The 21,319-nt window shown below is 43.4% G+C and overlaps 2 protein-coding genes across 9 annotated transcripts in view; one reads left to right on the top strand and one right to left on the bottom strand.

Moving 5' to 3' along the window:
• NUMB (NUMB endocytic adaptor protein) overlaps nt 1-16,963 on the top strand; it is a 135,355-nt gene extending 118,392 nt beyond the window's left edge. For 3 of the 7 annotated variants that reach the window (XM_028505719.2, XM_028505720.2, XM_036011821.1), the window contains 7 exons: nt 959-1,034; nt 3,813-3,953; nt 7,361-7,565; nt 9,570-9,863; nt 11,470-11,619; nt 13,847-13,993; nt 14,863-16,963. In XM_028505719.2, coding sequence (XP_028361520.1) covers nt 1,002-1,034; nt 3,813-3,953; nt 7,361-7,565; nt 9,570-9,863; nt 11,470-11,619; nt 13,847-13,993; nt 14,863-15,578 — 1,686 coding nt within the window. In that variant the 5' untranslated portion in view covers nt 959-1,001 and the 3' untranslated portion in view covers nt 15,579-16,963. The remainder of the gene's footprint in view (nt 1-958; nt 1,035-3,812; nt 3,954-7,360; nt 7,566-9,569; nt 9,864-11,469; nt 11,620-13,846; nt 13,994-14,862) is intronic. The other 4 variants (XM_028505724.2, XM_028505723.2, XM_028505722.2 and 1 more) reach the window with 2 other exon arrangements.
• Nucleotides 16,964-18,068: 1,105 nt separating this feature from the next.
• Nucleotides 18,069-21,319, bottom strand: part of PAPLN (papilin, proteoglycan like sulfated glycoprotein) — a 37,815-nt gene continuing 34,564 nt past the window's right edge. For both annotated transcript variants that reach the window (XM_036011808.1, XM_036011809.1), the window contains exon 26: nt 18,069-19,253. In XM_036011808.1, the coding sequence (XP_035867701.1) occupies nt 19,078-19,253 (176 nt within the window). In that variant the 3' untranslated portion in view covers nt 18,069-19,077. The remainder of the gene's footprint in view (nt 19,254-21,319) is intronic.

Raw genomic sequence — 21,319 nt, 5'->3', positions numbered from 1 at the left:
GGAGAGTGGTCGACATTTCTTTACCTTCCTTTGTCCCTTCCAGAAGCTGCTGCTTCGAACCTATAGTACCTGATCCCCTTATACCTACTCTCAGCTTTCACTTTGCTTTTGTTTTATTTTACTTGTATCCTTGGAGCTGTTAGAAAGAAAAGCAGCTGTTAAATAATTATTGCAAACCGCCACTCTCCCATTTTCATTTCGTTACAGGAGATACCATACATCAGCTTGTTCCCATGTGATTCTTGTGTGCAAAGAATTCTTTTCTCAGCAGTAAAAAGAATTCATGTCATAATAACCATGCTTTTCAACAGTTTTTTTAATTCTCCTATGTCCCCAAAACGGTTCCATACATTTAATGTCAAATTAAAAACTAAACTAGTTCTATGTTAATCCTGAGAGAAGAAATAATGGTTTTTAAGGGAATAATGACAAATTCTTGGGTTTTTAACATGAAAATTGCAGGTGACCAAAGGTCCTGCTATATGCATTGGGGTCAAAGGATAATAGAATGGTCAGCATCTCAGTTTAGACTTATGCATTACTTTCTGCTCTAAGTACACTTGTAGAAGCTACTTGTGGTGTAACTCCTTATGTATTTAAATTTATCTGACTCTTGGTTTTCTTGGTTTATTTTTTAAGTGGGTAAAGAATCCACTTATGAATTCTTTGCCCTTTACGGAATGTGGTATCTTGGTTTAATTCCATGTATCCCTTCCCTTTTACTTAATTTTATTGTATTATTTTGCACTGTGTTTCTAAAATAATGGCTTTGGCTTGTTTCTCCCTGAATGTTTCTGCAGTTTGGTTTGAGTATCTGGCTTTGGGCACCCCTCCTGGACTCCATTTGTACTTGTGGTTTTGGAAGGCAGAAGTCAATGTTTTCTATGGAAGATGACTCTTTTTTATTAATATTGTGTATGTGTCTCTCCCCTCCTTCCTTTTTGGTTTCTCTTAAAAGACTGGAAAGAAAGCGGTTAAGGCGGTTCTGTGGGTATCAGCAGATGGACTCCGAGTTGTGGATGAAAAAAACTAAGGTAAAACTTTTATAAGCTTAAATGTAACTGCTCATGTTTTTCTAACCCCTAATGAGCTAATATAATGCCATTAAGCAGTTGCAGTCACTCTGTACCCTTGCACTTCAAGTTTAGAGAGAGGAAGGGGGTGGGGAGAAATAGTGATTTTGTTGTTCTACTTATTTATTGCATTTACTGGTTACTTCTTGATTGAACCCGCACCCTTGGCCTATCAGGAAGATGCTCTAGACAACTGAGCTACCTGGCCAGGGCTTTGTGTCTTTCCACTTTGTCCAAAGTACAATCTTCTCAGACTAGTTAGTGTTTAGGAAACCAATTTAGTTACTCATTTACCTGATAAAATATAGAACTCACTCAACATTTTGCTCTACATGACACAGCATGTGTAGCCTACCAAGCATTGTCATTTAATGTTAAGATCTGAAGTCTATTTTTGTTGTTACATATTTTTAAGAAATGTTTATCCCCACAGATGTAAAAAATGGTGTAAAAGATAATGAACGTTTTACCACAGTTAATTTTTTTTAAATGATAGACCACATTTGAAATTTCTTCTTGTTCCTTAATAAAACAGTTTTTTGAAAGTGATATTTGAACTGATTAAACTGTTATGTAACTGAAAGCCCAATTCAGATGAAATCTTGAGGACTTGTAAATGGCTCATTTAGCTGAAATTTACTTAGAACTCACACAATATATCAAATCATAGGTAGCGTTCTGCCTTTGAAAGAAAGGGATCCTACATGCCTGTGCCCAACAGAGACAGGTTCCTCCCTTAAAGAGCATATGGTGTTATGTAAGCACATCAATCATTAATTTAAATTTACTGAGAGACCTTAAAGTCTGGAGAAATTTTAACAGGACAGCAGTTTAAAAAAAAAAAAAACTCAAATGTTGCTGGACCTAGGAGAAAGTCTGTCAGGTAAAGAGCAGTGTGATGGGTAACTTGCCTGATATATTTTAACTGATTTAATACGAGGGGAGAACCCCCCCAAAAAACAGAATTATCTTCTGGAGGGCAGGCCCCTTGTAGTACAGGCTTCCCCTACTAGGTGAGTGTTCTAGGAATCCATCTGTGTTAGTGTACCAGCTGGTGTTGTTGTGAGAGGCTGCGTTCGACTTCAGTGCATTTTTTTTAAGACTTCCAGTGCATTTGCCCATTCCATGATGGGCGATTTATGAGTGCACCTGCCCACACTGTGCTGAGTGTTCAGCGGTTTGTGACCAAAAGTGGCATGACCCTCATGCCAACCCCCCCATTCACCTGATCTTGCCCCAAGTAACTTTTTTTGTTTCCCCGGATGAAAAAAGTCCTCAAAGGCAAACGTTTTGCCGATGTGGAAGAAGTGAAACAAAAAAATTGCAGAAGCACTAAAAGGCATCAAAATCGACGAGTTCAAAAACTGTTTTGAGCAGTGGAAAAAAATGCCTCTAATAGGTGTATTGCATCAACTGGAGAGTACTTTGAAGGTGACTGAAGTTTAAACATGTAAGAATAATACACAATTTTTTATAAATAAATTCCGGGGGAGGGTTTTTGGCTCCCCCCTTATATAGCTGCATTTCAGTTATTTTGATCTTCTATCTACGGCTTTTTTTTTTTTAACTTCAAGAGTGGTAGTGTTAAATGTATATGACTCTTAGAAACAATGATCATTGTAGTTAGATTGTTTTTAAGAACTTGGGCAGTTTTCATAAGTGTTTTGGTTAAAAAATGTATGTGGGGGCTATGTTTTTTCATTGATTTGTATGTACAATAGTGAGAAAGTGATGTTTCCCCCTGGTGGCTGCTTATAGCACTGGCAATAATTAGTTCTTTCCACACAGAGTAATAATAGTAATTGGTGGATTGTCACTCTTGGACCCACTTGGAGTGGGAAAGAAATTTTGCAATGTGTACAATCTATAAATGGCTCATATTTAGAATATGTAAACAACTCCTACACATCAATAAGAAAATGACAGCCAACACAAAAGACAATCACTTTGCTAAAGAGGAAATCCATAGTAATCAAGGTTATGCAAAATAAAATCACGGTGAGTCACCAGAATTGCAAAATTCAAATGTTACATGGAAATTGGGTTAAGTATATTGATTTCAACATATTATAAATTGATTAAACATGAACCTACCATGATAAAATTAAAATCAGCAAGCATATGTTTTAGAACATGAAGATGGCCCTAGCTGGTGTGGCTTGAGCACCACCCTATGAACCAAAAGTCACCAGTTCAAATCCCAGTCAGGGCACATTCCTGGCTTGCAGACCAGGTCCCAGGTGGGGCCTGGATTGGGGGCATGAGAGAGGCAGCCAGTCTCTCTCTTCCTCCACCCCTACCCCTCTATCTAAAAAATAAGCAAAACCTTTAAAGAAACCATGAAGGTGAAGCGAGGGGAGGCATCTGGGCAAAGGGCCTCATGGGATCTCTCTTAGGTCAAATTCTTTTTTTTTTAGGGTACTTCATATTTTATTTTATAGCTCCCGACTCCCTGTTCACAATCATCTAAGAATCCCAGGAGATTACTCAGGCCAAAGAGGCTAGTCTTGTTCCCAGACTCCTCTTGGAGCAATGGTTCTCAGCCCTGGTGGCACATTTGAAATCATCTTGGGTCAGATTTTGAGTATTCAGACTGCTGGCCTCAGATCCAGCTATTCCATAGGCTTGATGCATCAGATACAGGGGGGTTTGCATTATGAAATGAACATTCTGTGTTTCTTCTGAGAAGCTTGAATAACCTCATAAGTTCTCTGTTCCTTTTTGCTTCCCTTTTTCTAGGACCTCATAGTTGACCAGACAATAGAAAAAGTTTCTTTCTGTGCTCCAGATAGGAACTTTGATAGAGCCTTCTCTTACATATGTCGTGATGGCACCACTCGACGCTGGATCTGTCATTGCTTCATGGCTGTCAAGGACACGGTGAGTTCAGCGTGGATTTCATCAGGACTGGCCTCAGTTAGCCAAGCTCCTTCCGGGTTGGCTCAGTCAAGCAGTTTCCACTACATTTTTGACAAGTACCTGTTGTTACAGCCCTTAGAAGTGGCTAAACTAGCCCGCTTTCATTCCTTTCACTCAAGTATTGCACACTCTCGGTGTGACCCTGCAGCTCATGGAGCAAGATGGTTAGCTGAGGTCCAAGGTCATTAAAAGAAAGTAGGAGTATTCTGGTGAGGGTGACTGCTAAACTTTATTTGAAACTTTTCATTATTAGAACGGTTTTCAAGATTCTTACATGTATTTGTTTGCTAAGACATCTGGGTGGAAGATACTGGCAGTTGAAAGGTGCTTATAAATTCATTTGCAAAGAGACTACCACAAATGAAAGAACTAAGTTGGAGTATGTTTTCAGTTAATTAAGACAATAGAAATACTAAATTATGGTATAATGGAGTATGCTAGAAATTGTTGCATAATAGAAATGTTTGGTTTTGTTTAAAAGTAGAGAATAACCTAATATCTTTTATGTAAATTATCCAAAATTCTGACATGAAAGACAGGTCTCTTAGAGTGGTGATCTTAATTATAATTATAGTATGACGTTGACTGTTTTTAAAAGTCTAGATAGAATAAGGCGATATAGCCATTCCTGAAGGCTTCAACCCAATAAAGTCCTACCAAAGTTTAACCTGAAAGAGAAGTGGTGACCATACTCTGAAATTGACCAAAAGGTTTTTAAGTTCTTGCAGGCAGTGGTATGAACAAATATCAGGAGCTCAGGCTCTGAATCAGCTCTGGCTTCCAGACCCGACTCTGGTTCTTACTAGCTGTGGCATTTGTGGCGAGTTACTTGACATTCTCTCTGTCTTGGTGTCCACTTCTGTAAGACGGAGATAACAGTTGCAAAAACTAACTTAGATAGTGAATATAAGCACTCTTAGCATAGGGTCTGGGCCATGGTGCATGCTCAACATACTGTCTATTATTAGTAAAGCTGTTTGTTTCTCCAGCTGGTCTAGGGTGGTGCTTGAGTAGGGATTTGTCTTCCATAACTTCTGCCCCAAACCTAAGGAGAAAGCATGAACTTCCTTGGCCCGTAGCTCTGTCCTTGTAGTAGAGCTGGGTACAAAGGCAAACAGGGTCCAAGGCTCTTTCAGTACTCCCTCCTGTTCCCTGCTTTCGTGCCTGCCCTTGTGTCACCCCCCTGAAGAGTTGGGTGGAACTTCACGTGGGTCCGTAAAGAGTAAGTCTGCCAGTCTTGGAGCAGTGGTGTGAAATCCTACAGTTCATAGTCATGTGAAGTCTTAGGGACAAGAAGCATTTCAAACATTACCTCTCCTTATGATATCTGACACTGGCATGTGAAATCCAGTTAAATTACTTGTTCAGAGCCACATGTAGGAGCAGATGCTTCCATAGTGAAAACTCCACAAAGTGTTCACTGTTGTCAAATAGATGTCTTCTTAGTATTAATGATACCAATAGTTATTACATCATATCTAACTTAAAAAAATATTGATTTGAGAGAGAGAAAAAAACATCGGTCTGTTGTCCTACTTGTTGATGCATTCATTGATTGATTCTTGTATGTGCCTTGACCAGGGATCAAACCTGCAACCTTGGTGTATCAAGATGACATTATGACCAACTGAGCTACCCAGCCAGGGCTCATCTCTAACTTTCTATTCCACAGTTAGGGATACGGTCTAAAGTACAAATAATGGTCAATGGAATATTATGCAGCAGTAAAAAAAAGAATGAAATCTTGCCATTTGTGACATCATGGATAGACCTGGGGGTATTGTGCTAGTGAAATAAGTCAGAGGAAGACAAATACTGGATGGTTTCACTTACATGTGTACTAAATAAACAAACAAGCAAAGAACAAAATAAGAGCAGATTCACAGAAACAGAGACCAAAGGGATGGTGACCCTACGTGAGGGGACTGGTGGAATGCATGAACGGTGAAGGGGAATAGAATCAATAATATTGTGATAAGTTTGCACAGTGAAGACAATTACTAGAATTAGTGCAGTGGTCACATTGTACAGTGTGAAAATGTTGAATCACTATATTGTACACCTGAAATTAGTATAACTAATATAATAACTTATGCCAACTGTACTTAAGTTTAATAAATAAAATGAGCAATATAGATGAAAATAAAATATAAATAACCCTGGTAAAAATAATCCATTGAATTTATTAAATTTATTGTCAGTAATCAATCCAGTATATCTTTAAAACAATATGTAGTTTATATAAGCCCACAGACAATCTGTTTTGTCTGTTTAATTCCTGTGTAAGAAGAGAGTATGGATGAAAACATGCTTTACCTTTTGCTTGTGTGTGGTTGGGAGGTAGAGTTGGGATGAGAGCTAGAAGAATGTAGGGAAGGTATAGGGGGAAGCCTTTTAAGAGCCCTGTGGGTCCAGAATGGGGAATGGTGCTTGGAGGGGAGAGTATTCAGAAAGGCAAAGCTGAGAAAGCTAAGCTTTCATTTGCCTGATCCCCTTTTCATCGCCGGAGTTGTCTATTGGAAGTTTTAGGTTTGTACCTTTTGTTCCTAGACACACTGACAGTATATTTAAGCTCCTGAAATTTGCCCTGCCTTTCCAGTGGTTCTAAGAAATGCTTGGTAAACGTTCCCACTACCCTAAATGGCAAATAGAGTTTCACATTTCAAGACTTAGGGCTTGGAAGTTTCAGCAGTATAAATGATTAAGTGTGCACACAGTAATTTTTGTAAAAGATTCCTCTACAGAGATTTACTTATAAACCTGTATGCAACTATCTACCAAGTCTATGGTCTAAAAGTAGCAGTTTTCTAGGGAACAGGATGATAAACCAAAGGGGAAAAACAAAAACACCTGCCTTCTTTTTTTCCATAAATACAGATCTCTGATAGCTAATGCTTATGACATACTTAGTATGTACCACATGCTGTTCTAAGTAGTTTTCATGTACTAAGCTCCTTTAATCCTTACAAAAACCCTACGAAGTTGACACTGTTACCATTCCATTATACAGATAAGAAAGCAGAAGTAAGAGAGCCCATGCAACTTAAGCCCGTGTCTCCTAAGCCGGTGGCCAGAGCTTCTGTGACAGAGGGAGCCTGGCCAGTGAGAGGGTCTTAGTGGCTGCTCACAAATCACAGGTCGTTGATGGTCACTTTGTTCAGTGCCTGCTACAGTGAAGTGTCATAAGCATTACCAAAATAATTTGTTCATTTAAGTTCATTTGACATATTAGTATACTAAAATCCAGTTTAAGCTGGAGTTCCCAACATTTTGCCTTGTATAAAAACAGACATTTGTGGTCCAGGCTCTTTTGTAATTGTTGGTACTGTAACTCTAAAAACATTTTGTGAACCTTCTGTTACGTACAGGGTGAAAGACTGAGCCACGCAGTAGGCTGTGCTTTTGCGGCCTGTTTGGAACGTAAGCAGAAGAGGGAGAAGGAATGCGGAGTGACTGCTACTTTTGATGCCAGTCGGACCACTTTTACAAGAGAAGGATCATTCCGTGTCACAACAGCTACTGAGCAAGCAGAAAGAGAGGAGATTATGAAGCAAATCCAAGATTCCAAGAAAGGTACAGTCTGTTCTACTATAGTGTGTGTTTATTTAAGCAGTTTCCTCCAGCAGGTTAATATTTTGAAGCTATCAGAGCTAAGCTTTCTCACAAAGAGAACTCGCAGCAATATATGAAGACCTTCAAGAACAAAGCTCAAAATCTGAACAAAGTCCTCTCCTTTAGAGTGGCTTGTTTAGTGACTTTGAAACTGTTTGCCCTTGTTATAATGTTACGCTATTTGGGGAAGCTGAGAGCGCAGTTAAATAAACTGCAAAGACATTAGACCCCATGTTTAAAAACAAAATTGGGAGAATCTACTTCCTGGAACAGAGTTCCAGTTCTGATGCCTCTGAGCTGGTGGAAGCAGATGCTGTCAGGGACCCACATGTTACAGGAAGTACGGACCCCAGGATTAGGCTGCAAAAGGCCCCCTGACGTGATGCTGGGTTCACACTCAGGCAGAGGTTTCCCAGTGGTACTGTTTTTATTAGATTATAACTGTGTTAGTGCTTTAGTGAAAAAAAAAAAAAGAGTTCACGGATTTTGAGAACTTTTAGAAGCCCCTAACTTAGCCCTGTTGATTTTAGTGTGATTTCTTCTGTGATTTTTGCAGAAGGTGAGTTTTTTCAGGTACACATGGCAGCATAGCAGAAATGCCTGTGAAAGCATTCAAGTTACTCAGGAGGCTGTTGCCTAAGTTGGGTTGGGTGTGTTTTTGAACTAAGTGATAGGGCTTGGGGAAAGTGCTTTGCATTTTTGTGTATAGCTGGGGTTGAAACAAACGAGTATTTTGGAATTAAGGAGTTCAGTTTAAATATGGATTAACATAATTTTGCTAAGTTTTTTCTATATTCTTTCACTTCTAAACCAGCCATTTGGGGCAATGTCATTAAAAATGACCCAACAACCCTGGCTGGTGTGGCTCAGTGGACTGAGTGCCAACCTGTGAACCACAAGGCTAACAGTTCAATTCCCAGTCAGGGCACATGCCTGGATTGTGGACCAGGTCCCCAGTAGGGGACGTGTGAGAGGCAACCACACATTGATGTTTCTCTCCCTCTCTTCCCCTCTGTCTATAAATAAATAAGTGAATCTTTAAAAAAAACTGATCCAAACAGCTCTAATTCTTAAGTCAGAAAAAGAAGACACATATTTTATTAGAAATTAAATTATTGATTGTGATTTTTTCATTTTTTATAAACATTTGTACCAGGATAGCAAAGAATAAAAAACACCACACTATTTTTTATTAGAAAATTTAGTATGCACAGCTATTATTTAGTGTGTTTTAGTGACTTTCTGACTAGAAGCCTATTCTTCAGAACCACCAAATAATACTCTGTGCTACACACAGCAACTGCCAGAGTGGTGGTGTCCCAACAACTGCCAAGGACTGAGAAGGGACAGCTAGAGGTTGTCCACGTTCAAAGTGGGACTCTGCTGGTACGCAAATGGAAACAGTCTTCTATTTAGGTTTATTCCCATGGAAAATTTGACTTCTGTATGCTTTTATTCAGATGAGCCACAGTGCGCATTCTCCATGATTGAAGGTGGCTTTGGGACATTCTTTAACATCTAATTAAACTTATGCTTATGTAGTCATTTCGGACTGCCATTCCCAAAGTCCTCTCCCCCAGACAAATAAGCAAGCAAACATTGAAAAGCATAAAACCATCATTCCTTAAAGGACCTCGCATTAGTTCATACCTACTGTTTTTTTACATCTTGTTCAAAGTCTTAAATTATGAATCGCTGCCTGAGAATCAAAGATCTAATATCTGTGTCATAGTAGATGTACCATGTGACATGTAGTAGATTAAACTTTTTATTTGTTTGAAAAATAGATCTGAGCTCTGCTTCTAACCTGTCTTTTAAGAGACACTGGAGAGAAAAGAGAGAAAGAGGCACTGGGAAGGAGATACGGGGTAAAAGGACCTAGGAGGGTTTTTCATTTTCTCAGCTGTGTAAGCTCAAATGCTTTGAAGACATTGCTAAGGTCCTCTTTCTCTTGCCTTTCTCGAGCTGAAACAGATAAGACAGCTGGGGGTTCATCAGTGGCCCCTGGCAGCACGGCCCCATCCCCGTCCTCCCCCACCTCTCCCACTTCGGACGCCACTGCCGGGCTGGAGATGAACAACCCTCACGCCATCCCCCGCCGCCATGCGCCAATCGAACAACTCGCTCGCCAAGGTTCCTTCCGAGGATTTCCTGCTCTTAGCCAGAAGATGTCACCCTTCAAGCGCCAGCTGTCCCTGCGCGTCAACGACTTGCCTTCCACTATGCAGAGGAAGACTGATTTCCCCATAAAAAATGCAGGTAACCAGCTCCCACCCAACTCACTGAGCGCTCTAGCAGTGAACCGCCGTCCTCACTTCGGGGGAACACTAACCCCACCACAGCAGCCCCCACCTCAGGCTGGTTTCTGGTTATTTGTATCTTGTATCATTTCCCTTGGGAGAAAACTGAGGCACATGGAGGGAGATGTGAATCATTCATTTCTCTTCAACAGACAGGTAACAGGGCCGTGATGGAAATTCCTAGCCTGAGCTCTAAGGCTTGTGGTTTGTCCAGATGGAAGTGTACTTATTAACTCTCAGCCAACCTGCTTCTAAACATCAAGGGTCTCAAGTTTCCATTCTTATTCTGCCACTTGGGACCCAGAAGGGAATTAATTATAAAGGCTTTGGAAACACATCCAGTTAAATAGCATTACTGTCAGATGTACCAGAAGAAATGGATAAGTGCTCATTGTCCTTGTGGCTGGTTGGCTCCATAGGGAGGAAACTCTAACCTGGCCTCCTGCATAAATCTAAGATCTGCTGTTCATCAGAGACAGTGGGCTTGCTCACACATATTCATTACCTTTCAGAACCGCCACACAGCCCTTTGTGTGGCCTCTGTACAGCTGAGCCAGCCCCGGTAGCTTTATCCTCATCATAAGATCCGGAGCTAAAGTGTCAGATCTGGTCAGTGCTTTTATTGGACTCTATTTTCCTTCACTCCGAGACACATCTAGCCAGGGCTGCAGCAGAACGTGAGGAAGCTCTGTGTTGATAGGGCACTCTCACAGGTAGCCGGATAAAGAGTTCAGAGAGTTTCTTTTGATGAATGAAACGAGGCCTAAACAACGGCCGACAAGACGACGACCGAGGGTTGTGCCAGCTCTCAGCTCCTATAAAAACAGACTCCAGGTGCTTCAAGTGCCTGTTTCCATCCCCTCCTGGAGCAGATGGGAAACAAAACTGTCATTGTCTTCTCCCCGCCCAGCAGACCGAGGTTCGGCACACATAATCATCTTCCTCAGGGACAGTGTCTCAGAGTCAGTGTTCAGAACAAAGCCCCAGGAGTCCCGGACCTCAGTTCACTTTTTCACATTATCACAGTTCTTATGAGGCACTCCGGTGCTTTGGAGGAGAATGGGAGTGATGCCACTGTTGTAGCTTATCACAGAGAAAAGGACCAAGCGTCCACTGGTGCCCTTGACTTGATCCCATTTTCTGATAGTTGCTGAATAGCTTCAGAACGTAACTCGGACCACAACCTTCTGAACTGCTTGGAAGACAAATAGGTTGCTGGTGTCTTCCAGAAAGATCTAGCTAACCGGACGTCTTGGCCCAAAAAGAACACCAGCGTCTCAACAGTGTCACCCAGGAGAGGAGATAACGAAATCTTGGGATTTGCAAGGGATGAAGATAGTCCTTAGTACATGAATTGCTGACATTTTATACCTGCTCATTTTATACCTGTCAGTGAAATAGAGCCAGTAAATATTTCAAAGCTGTTTTTAGAGCCCCACCTGACTGTTGAGACTTTTCCTTTCACAAGTAAGGGCTGCTGTATAAAATGCCACCTTGTACCATACTGTTATATTCCAGGATTATTTAGTTTTTCTTTCTGGAGCCCTTTTCTGTTTGTCTTGCAGTGCCAGAAGTAGAAGGGGAAGCAGAGAGTATCAGCTCCCTGTGCTCACAGATCACCAATGCCTTCAGCACACCCTCCGAAGACCCCTTCTCCTCCGCCCCAATGACCAAACCAGTGACAGCGGCGGCACCCCAGTCTCCTGCCTTTCAAGGTGAGCGCCCTCGCAGCCTGCTCAGCAGTTCCCTTTGAAAGTGGTATTTTTAGGATGCTGCTCATGAGCTGTAAGTTGGCATCCCGAGCTTCCAAGAGCTGGTCGGACCCATTCATTTCCCTGTTTGGTAATGTCTCAGGTCGATTCATTTCTCTGTTTGACAGTGTCCTTGTGCTTTGTCGCCCTCTGTGTTCCTAGGATGCCTGCATCCCTCATTTTGCACGTACCTACCCATCTTGCACCCCATTCTGTGAGGAGCTTCCATAGTCTGCCCCCCACCCCCCGCTTCCTTTGCCGCTTCCCTGTTAAGAGTCAGCACCTCCAGCCAGCTCTTCAGGGGCACGGCCATCAGCGTTCGTTCCAGCGCTGCCCTGCTCCGAGCGCAGTGGTTTTCAACCCGGGGTGACTCTGCCCCTCAAGGAAAATTTGGCATTTATTGTCTGGAGACGTTTTTGGGTTTCACAGCTTGGTAAGAGTGACTGCTACTGGCACCTGTGTAGAGGCCAGGGATGATATACTACTAAACATCCTTCAGTGCCTAGGCTAGCCACCCTCACAGCAGAGAACTTTCCTGCCCAAATATCAGTAGTGCCAAGGTTGAGAAGCGCTGGACTCACCTAGTCTCCACTCTGTCTCTAGAGGCTCATAAAGAAAAGGTACTTCTTCTGGCCCTTTGGTTCATGTAGTGTACTTGTTGGAGATAAAATTCGACTTTGTGGCATTGGAGAGTTACTAAAAGTTGTTTTCAGAGATACTGAGTTAACAGTTGGTATTGACTCAGAGGTAAGCAAGAGTCTGTATAACTTAAATTATAGACTTTTAGAATTTGAGCTCCTATAATTGCCATTTCTTCATTTCTTTTGAGAGAGAGCTCAGAAAAGCTTTGCTGTGGAGACAGTACTCACTCCTATTGGAGTAAGATACTACATGCTTTTCCTCAAGGAGTCTCCTAAAAAAAACCAACAAAAAAACAAAAAAAACCCTTCCAGAGGTGTACAACCTGCGGCCCAACACAAAATCATAAATTTACTCAAAACATTACAAGATTTTTTTGCAATTCCACGTCACAGTGTATTTAATGTATAGCCCAAGACAACTCTTCCTCTCCCAGTGTGGCCTGAGATGCCATAGGCTGGACACTCCTGCATAGTCACATGCACCAAACAGCTTTTCATTCCATCTGACAGACATCTATAGTGCCAGTAATAATAGGCACAGTTTATTGAGCTCTTAGTGCCTCCTGCCACATCACGGTGAGGACCCGTGCTTGTTCCCATCTCAGTTAATCCCCACACCAGCCTTTGGGGTAAGCATTACAGATGAGGGAAATGAGGCTCAGAGAGGTTGAGTAAATTGCCCAAATGCACCACCAGGATTTAAACCCAGGTCTTACTGAATATAACACCCATTACTACTGAAGGTGCCTGCTTCTCCGTCCCCCACTGAACACGACAGCTGGGCCCAGGGGTAGAAACTGATGGACTAGATGCCTACATAAAGGAGCAGGGTCAGGAGACTTTGAAGAAGAGAGACAAAGAAAGAATAGTAGCTCCTTTGGGATATTATGAACGTTCCCAAAAGGAAAATACCTTCCCCCAAAAAAGGAGATGAAATTAATTGTGTAACCAATTACAAATTTACTTACCAAATGAAAACATCAAGTTTGATTTATCATCTGTAATACAGGGATAATCCACTCTTACTAGGTTTTTGAGGGAATTAAATGAGATAATGCACACTAAAGTATTATTAACATAGTGCCTACCACATAATAGAGAATCATTACATTTATCTCGTTGTTGTTATTGTTCCCATAATTTGATCTTTTGGAAAAGAGGTAGGAGAGGGAAATGCTTTATCTATATCACTATGCCAAAGGCTAAGATATATCTAAAAGAGTTAGCTTTTTGCTGCTTGTAAGACAAAGTAACTCTGTTCAGTTTAATTTGAAATTGTTTTTCTAGGCTTCATTTTCTCTCTCCTCATACACACAGTTTCCTTGAATAGTCATTTGACTTTTTCAGTATAGCCATTTTAATTACAACCTCTGACTCTTCCTTTGCCAGAAGGTTTGTGTATTCATTACAAGATGGTATGGTTGTCCCAGCACCAGCTTCTCTTTCTGTTCCACCAGTATTGCACATTGGCCTGACTGACCCAGCTCCGAGGGGTCACCTGTACACCCTGCATGCATTAACTCCATTGATGTTGTCTGCTCCCATTGTAGCTAATGGCACTGACTCAGCCTTCCATGTGCTTGCTGCTAAGCCAGCCCATACTGCTCTAGCACCCGTAGCAATGCCTGTGCGTGAGACCAACCCTTGGGCCCATGCCCTTGATGCTGATAACAAGGGAATTGCAGCCACACATTCCGGTAAGGTGGCCACAAATGGTGGTGAGGATTCTGGGATCAGATAAGCGACCCTGGTTTGAAAATCAGCCCTTTACTGAGTGGGTGATCAGGGAGGAATCCTTTTGGGAAGCTATGCTCCCTCCTGGAAATAAACTGCTATTAAGAAATGATAGGGAAGGAGAAGGAACTAAAGAAGTTAAACTGATAAGTTCTTACGACTATCAAACAGAACTACCCATAGAACTTTCATAAAACACAGATTCCTGGGCCCTGCCCTGAGGGAGTCTGTCACTGGATTTGGAGTTATGTGGACAAGCCTTTAGGGTGAGGGGGCCTCGCCTCCTACAAGGGCAGGCCTTAAAAAAGAGCTATAAAAAGCACTACATTTTTGCTTTTCTGTACCTTCTAGTTTTTCTATAATGAAAATTTTACCATAAAACCAAAAAAAAGTCAATAGTAATGAAGGCAGTTCACTAGAAAGGCATGTGTGGGGAAGCCAGGCAAGGGCCACAAGGCGCAGCACCTGCTCACTGGCTGTTTCCGTTTTGGTCTCTTAGAGCAGGGGGTGATTCCCCTTGGGCCCTTGGAGCATGTGCAGGTGGTTCCTGCACCACGGAGGAGCTACAGCAGCAGGGAGGGATTTCCCATGCCAGCCAGCTGCCTTGGTTGCAGTTGAGCCACATCTGTCCAGCTCCTCCGTGTGGCTGAGACACAGCATGGTCGGACAGGCTCTTTGTCCTACCGCAAGCCTGCCTCGGCTAGTGCAGAAGCAGCCCAGCGGAAGGATTAGTTCCACGTGTTAGGACCGTTCAAACAACCAAGGTTAGCAGGTGAGGAAAGCAGCCCCCAAAGACTGATTCTTTTGTCTCTCTTCATGTCGTTGGTTCCAGGGACCGAGTGGGGTCAATCTCCTGGTGCTGCCTCTCCAGGTCTCTTCCAGGCCGGTCACAGACGTACTCCCTCTGAGGCTGATCGCTGGTTAGAAGAGGTGTCCAAGAGCATCCGGGCTCAGCAGCCCCCAGCCCCAGCTGTCCCTCTGCAGCCAGTTCTCCAGCCGCCTCCGCCCACTGCCATCTCCCAGCCAGCGCCGCCTTTCCAAGGGAATGCATTCCTCACCTCTCAGCCTGTGCCAGGGGGTGTGGTCCCACCCCTGCAGCCCGCCTTTGTCCCTGCCCAGGCCTATCCTGTGGCCAATGGGATGCCCTATCCAGCCCCTAATGTGCCTGTGGTGGGCATCACTCCCTCCCAGATGGTAGCCAATGTGTTCGGCACTGCAGGCCACCCTCAGGCTGCCCACCCCCATCAGTCTCCCAGCCTGGTCAAGCAGCAGACATTCCCTCAGTATGAGACAAGCAGCGCTACTGCCAGTCCCTTCTTTAAGCCTCCTGCACAGCACTTCAATGGTTCTTCAGCTTTCAATGGGGTAGACGATGGCAGGTTGGCTTCAGGAGATAAGCACACAGAGGTTCCAACAGGCACGTGCCCGGTGGATCCTTTTGAAGCCCAGTGGGCCGCATTAGAAAGTAAGTCCAAGCAGCGTACTAACCCTTCCCCTACCAACCCTTTCTCCAGTGACTTACAGAAGACGTTTGAAATCGAACTGTGAGCAGCCGTCCCTACGGCTGGTGTATTTTCTCCGTACTTAGGCAAGGTGGGATGGGGTGGAGGTCAGAGCAGACTTTGTGTCCCTGATAGTACACTTTCCACTAATCCCAAAGGTCCCAAGGAGCACGTCCAAGCATGGAGTGCTGTGTGGGGGGGGTTTTGCAAAAAGTGGAGAAAACCATTCCTAGAAAAGAGCTATCCTAGTTAAGCTAAAGAAGTCACGAAAATGTTACCCTCTGTCCCCCTCCTCCTGCCTCAGCCCCTTACAAATCTCTGGCAACAGAGAGGCAGACATATCTGAACAGGAATCTGTATTCAAAGCACATTTACTGGAATATAAAACACAACGGGAAGCAAAACGATCTCCCTTTGTTTTTCAGGCCGCGCACCTGCCTCCTATCAGTACTGGCCTGTCTTAAAGACCAAGGACAGGGCGGCCCGCGCTCGGCCGGGGATGAGGGGCAGGCGGTGCGGCCAGAATTCCCAGGAGGGCACACCAGCAGCTGCCCAGCAGAGCTATATTTTAGGGGTCAAGTTGAGCTTCCATTTTGAGTAAGAATAAATATTATAAATATATATCAAAAAAGCCAAAATCTTTATTTTTATGCATTTAGAATATTTTAAATAGTTCTCAATATTAAAAAGTTGTAAGAGTTGTAAGTAATCTTGCCAAAGGTAAAAGGGTTAACTGTAAGAAATTGTACATAAGATTGATTTATCATTGATGCCTATTGAAGTAAGACGAGGCAAAGCTGGAGGAGCAGACGGGACCCCAGCTTCCTCGGTATCAGTCATTGTAAGTAGCGCATTGCAGCCACAATCATGCTTAGGACCAGTCCAGTCCCTAGGTTGTAGTTTCAGTACAGAAAACGAAAGACTAGCATTGTCCTGGTTTTAAACCCTTGATGAAATTCTACTGTCATTATTTTAATGGACTCAATCTAAATGTGCTCTCTAGAGAATATGTATTTTCCTTTGTGTATTGCTGCAGTTCCCTTATGTTAATCCTTTAACACTAAGGTAACAGTGATCATCCCCATAGACTGGAACGCAGGTTGCCATGTTGGTTTGTCACGTGGGTCTTCCTTGGTGGGTTTTGTTTTGTCCTCTAAGTTTTGTCCCCGCGGGTTTTGTGGGGATGGAGTTTCTGGTTTGTTGGGCGTGTGTGTCTGTGTGTCTGTCCTCGTCCCCCTCCCTCGTGGGGAGCAGACACCCTGTTGCCGGCAGCGGCCATCTGACCTCTGGTAACAACGTGAGATCCCATCTCATTTTACTTTCGAACGTTGGCCTTACAATCAAATGTAAGTTATATATATTTGTACGGATGAGAATTTATAATCTGCTTTAACAAAAATAAATGTTCGTGGTAGAAGCTTTTCCCATGAAGGGCTGTTCTTTCCCCTTTTTTTTTTTTTTTTAAGATTTTATTTTTAGAGAGGGAAGGGAGGGAGAGAGAGAGAAAGAAACATCAATGTGCAGTTGCTGGGGGTCATGGCCTGCAACCCAGGCATGTGCCCTGACTGGGAATCGAACCTGTGACACTTTGGTCCCCTTTTCTTTATTAACAAATGAGTTGACTTTCCGTTCTTTGGGTCTTGTGCCCTCCACTCCGCTGCTGCAGCGGATCGCTAGTGTGGCGACTGGAAAGTCGTTTACTGGGAGTAGTACCTTCTTAAAGTTCACGTTTGTATTCATTCTTCAGGCTTCGGTTGACCCTAAGTGCATCTCTAACGTCACATTCTTGCTGCCCAAAGTGTGGTCCGGACAGCAGCGTGGACTTCACCGAGGAGATGGCTAGAGAGACAGAATCCTGGCCCCACCCCAGTCCTCACAAGCAGAATCTGCATTTGCACAAGAGTCACAGTCAGAAGTCCAGGGCTGGAGCAGGATTCTCAACCTCAGACACGTATCAAAATCACTTGCGGAGCTTTTAAAATCCTCATGCCCAGCCCATACTCCAGACCAATTAAATTCCGGTCTCTGGGGAGTGGGATCCCAGGTTTGTTTGTTTGTTTTTAAAGGCTCCCACTGTCGAAGAGGACTGAGAACCAGTGGCTTAGATTCGGCTTGACTCTCACCTTGAACTTTAGCCCACTTACTGTGTGACTAGTTCTAAGAAGAGCTAACTAACTTCAAAGTTACTTTCTGAAAATGTGTCAACAACAGACCAAATTCTGGTTTAATTAAAGAACTGGGGAGTCCAAGAAAGTAGCCCTTACTTTCCAATTTCTGTAGCAAAACAAGCCATGGTAAATAAAAGAGGATGCTCCTCGCTATTCTTTTTACATGGGAAGAAGAAAGACCTCTGCTCCAGCCCGTGTTTTCACTGAAGGATAGGTAGACCAAGAAGTGTCCCTCACCCTGCCAGCGTGGTGGCAGTGAAAAGAAACCTTTCCCTTCGAGGCCTGTCTTTCCCCGAGTGACCTGTCACCAGGCCCAGCCGGCCCTCTGGAGGACTGGTAGAAAGTTCAAGTGGAAAGGGACTCAGCAGCTCACTAAATCCAGGCCTTTTATTTTAGCAGCAAGGAATCATAGGGTCTGAGATGAAGACTGGCTTCGTCCAACTCAAACCATTTCTGAAGCCACTTCCTTATTACTGCAGTGCCCTCCCCTCCGTTGGTCCCCCCCTCTTGCTGGTACCATTTTTAATAGTGGTCTGGCTTTTTACCTGGCAGCCAACATTTTGCTTCACAGATTCCTGCGTGAGGAGGAGAGGCTCCTTGTTGGTCACAATACAGAGCAGGCCCTTCGATCAGCTCCACGCAGGTGGGAGGCGATCCTCGCAGCCAGCGCTGCCTGTCTGCCTCAGGAGGGCGGCTTCAGGCCCCAGCTTCCCGACGAAAGTGAGGAGCTCTCCCAGTTCTTTCCTGCTCAGAGAATGACGCAGCCCCTCCCCCTTCACCCCAGATCCCTGCACTGAGCCCTAGTGCATTCCACTTTGCAGAGAGCTTACGCAAACACTATGCCGTTAACCGTGTGCACATGGGTTTGAAGCTGGTTGCTGTTCACTGCCTAGAAGGGTGAGAGAGACCAGAGCCCTACCCCACTGTGTGACCCCAGATGAGATGGGGTTCTAGCAAAGGATCCTTCCCTGTCACAGCAGCAGTTAGACAGGTGTGAACTTTAAAATCGTTATGCACCTTCCTGTCCAGCTTTAAATGAAGTGAGATCCTGGTAGCTTGTTTTAAAACACAGTGAACTGATCCTGTGTAACAGACAATACAGAGGACAGTTGTAAAGTAGAGTGTCCTTATCCAAACAGATTTCTCTTCTTGACAACTCAGCAGCTACCTGCGGTCACGTCAGAAATGCAAACACTGCGAGGGACTCAGAGGGAGGCTGGTGCAGCGGCTGCTGCTGAGGCTCAGCACTGGCTGAGCGGGGGCGGGGTGGCACTGTCTCCGAAGAGAACTCCCTTTGCCAGCCACAGAGGGAGAGCGAGTCTCTGCACTTCTCTCCAGCCCTCTGAGTTGTTGCAGAGCCCGGGCTGGAGCCCGCCTTCATCCCTGCTGCCAGACCGGCTGCGCATGAGGCTGGACACGGGAACAGCTGGCACAGCAGAAGCTGGAGTAATACTCATTGCCACAGAGCCGGGCCTGCAGGATCAGCTCACAGTTGGCCAGCTCCGGCTGGTCGATGCAGTCCCTGCTGGGGTCCCTCTCCTGGGCGGCCGGTGCTGCAAAACACCAGGGGAGAGAGAGTGGTGAGGAAGCCCTGTGTGCGCCGAAAACTCTCACCCACCCTTTCATTTCCTTAAAAGGAAAGTGGTTCTGTGACTGCCAGATTCCCCTCACAAAATGCAGTTATTCTGTAATCTGTCAACACCTGTATGTACAGCCACAAGGAGGGATTGCAGTTTCCACCCATTCTTCTTATTTTCCAGTGACAGTTAACATACAGTATTACATTATAGTAGTATTGTCTATATTCCCTATACTGCACTTCACATTCCTGTGACTGTTTCTATAACAGGCCATTTGTACTTCTTAATCCCTTCCCCCTTTTTCACCCATTCTCCCAAACTCTATCCCCTCTGGCAACCATCAGTTTGTTCTCTGTATCCCAGTTTCTGTTTTGTTTATTTTGTTTTAATTTATTTATTTTTAGAGAGGGAAAGGTGAGGAGAAAGGGAGAGGAAACATTGATGTGTGGTTGCCTCTCATGCGCCCCCTACTGGGGACCTGGCCCACAACCCAGGCATGTGCCCTGACTGGGAATCACACTGGCAACCCTTTGGTTCGCAGCCAGCACTCAGTCCACTGAGCCACACCAGCCAGGGCAGTAGTTGTATTTTTAATTTTTTGAGGAACCTCCATACTGCTTTCCACAGTGGCTATACCAATTTACAGTCCCACCAACAGTGCATGAGGGTTCTCTTTTCCCCACATCCTTGCCAACACTCACTGTTGATGATAAACATTCTGACAGGTATGAAGTGATATGTTATTGTGGTTTTAATTCGCATTTCCCTGATGATTAGTGATGTTGAGCATCTTTTCATGTGTTTCTTGGTCACCTGTATGTCCTCTTTGGAGAAGTGTCTGTTCAGGACCTCTGCCTGTTTTTTAATTGGGTTGTTTGGGGTTTTATTGGCGTTAAGTTGTACATTGTATGAGTTCCTTGTATATTTTGGATATTAACCTTATTGGCTGTATCATTGGTGAATATCTTCTCCCATTCAATAGGTTGTCTTTTGTTTTGTTAATGCTTTCCTTTGCTGTGCAAAAATTCTTTAGTTTGATGTAGTCCCATTTGTTTGTTTTTCTTTTGTTTCCTCTTGCCTGAGGAGACATATCCAAAAATATATACATATGACTAAGAGCGATGCCAAAGAGTTTACTGCCCAGTTTCTTCTAGGAGTTTTATGGTTTCGGGTCTCATATTTAACTGTTTAATCCATTTTGAGTTTATTCTTGTAGGATAGTAGTCCAGTTCCATTGAGTTTATTCTTGTAGGATAGTTATCCAGTTCCATTTTTCTGCATGTATCTGTCCAGTTTTCCCAATGCTATTTATTGCAGAGACTATCTTTACCCCACTGTATGTTCTTGCCTCCTTTGTCTTAGGTTAATTGACCATATAGGCATGGGTTTATTTCCAGGCTGTCTATTCTGTTGCATTAATCCACGTGTCTGTTTTTATGCCAGTATCATGCTTTTTTGGTTACTGTAGCCTTGTAGCATAGTTTGATATCAGGCAGAGTCAAAGTTGGGATACCCCCAACTTTGTTCTTCTTTTTCAAGATTACTTTGCCTACTCAGGGTCTTTTGTGGCTCCATATAAATTTTAAGATTATTTTAGTTTTGTGAAAAATGCCATTGGTGTTTTGATAGGGGTTGCACTGAATCTGTAGATTGTTTGGGTAGCATGGACATTTTAACAATGTTAATTCCTTTTATCTATCAGCATGGTATATCATTCCACTTCCTGGTATCTTCTTTAATTTTTCTTCAATGTCTTCTAGTTTTCAGAATACAGGTCTTTTACCTTTCTTGATTAAATTTATTCCTACGTAGGTATTTTATTCTTTTTAATGCAGTTATAAATTGTTTTCTTAATTTCTCTTTCTGATAGTTACTGGTGTATAAAAATGCAACTGACTTCTAAATATGAATTTTATATTCTTGCTTATTTACTGGATTAATTTCTTAGTTCTCATCATTTTTTGGTGGATTCTTTAGAGCTCTCTCTGTATTATATCATATTATCTGCCAATAATGACAGTTCTACTTCTGCCTTTCTT

The sequence above is a fragment of the Phyllostomus discolor genome, chromosome 1 (genome assembly GCF_004126475.2).
Source record: "Phyllostomus discolor isolate MPI-MPIP mPhyDis1 chromosome 1, mPhyDis1.pri.v3, whole genome shotgun sequence".
NCBI lineage: Eukaryota > Metazoa > Chordata > Mammalia > Chiroptera > Phyllostomidae > Phyllostomus > Phyllostomus discolor.
The sequence above is the reverse complement of the archived record's forward strand: the minus strand, read 5'-3'. Positions and strand labels throughout refer to the sequence as shown.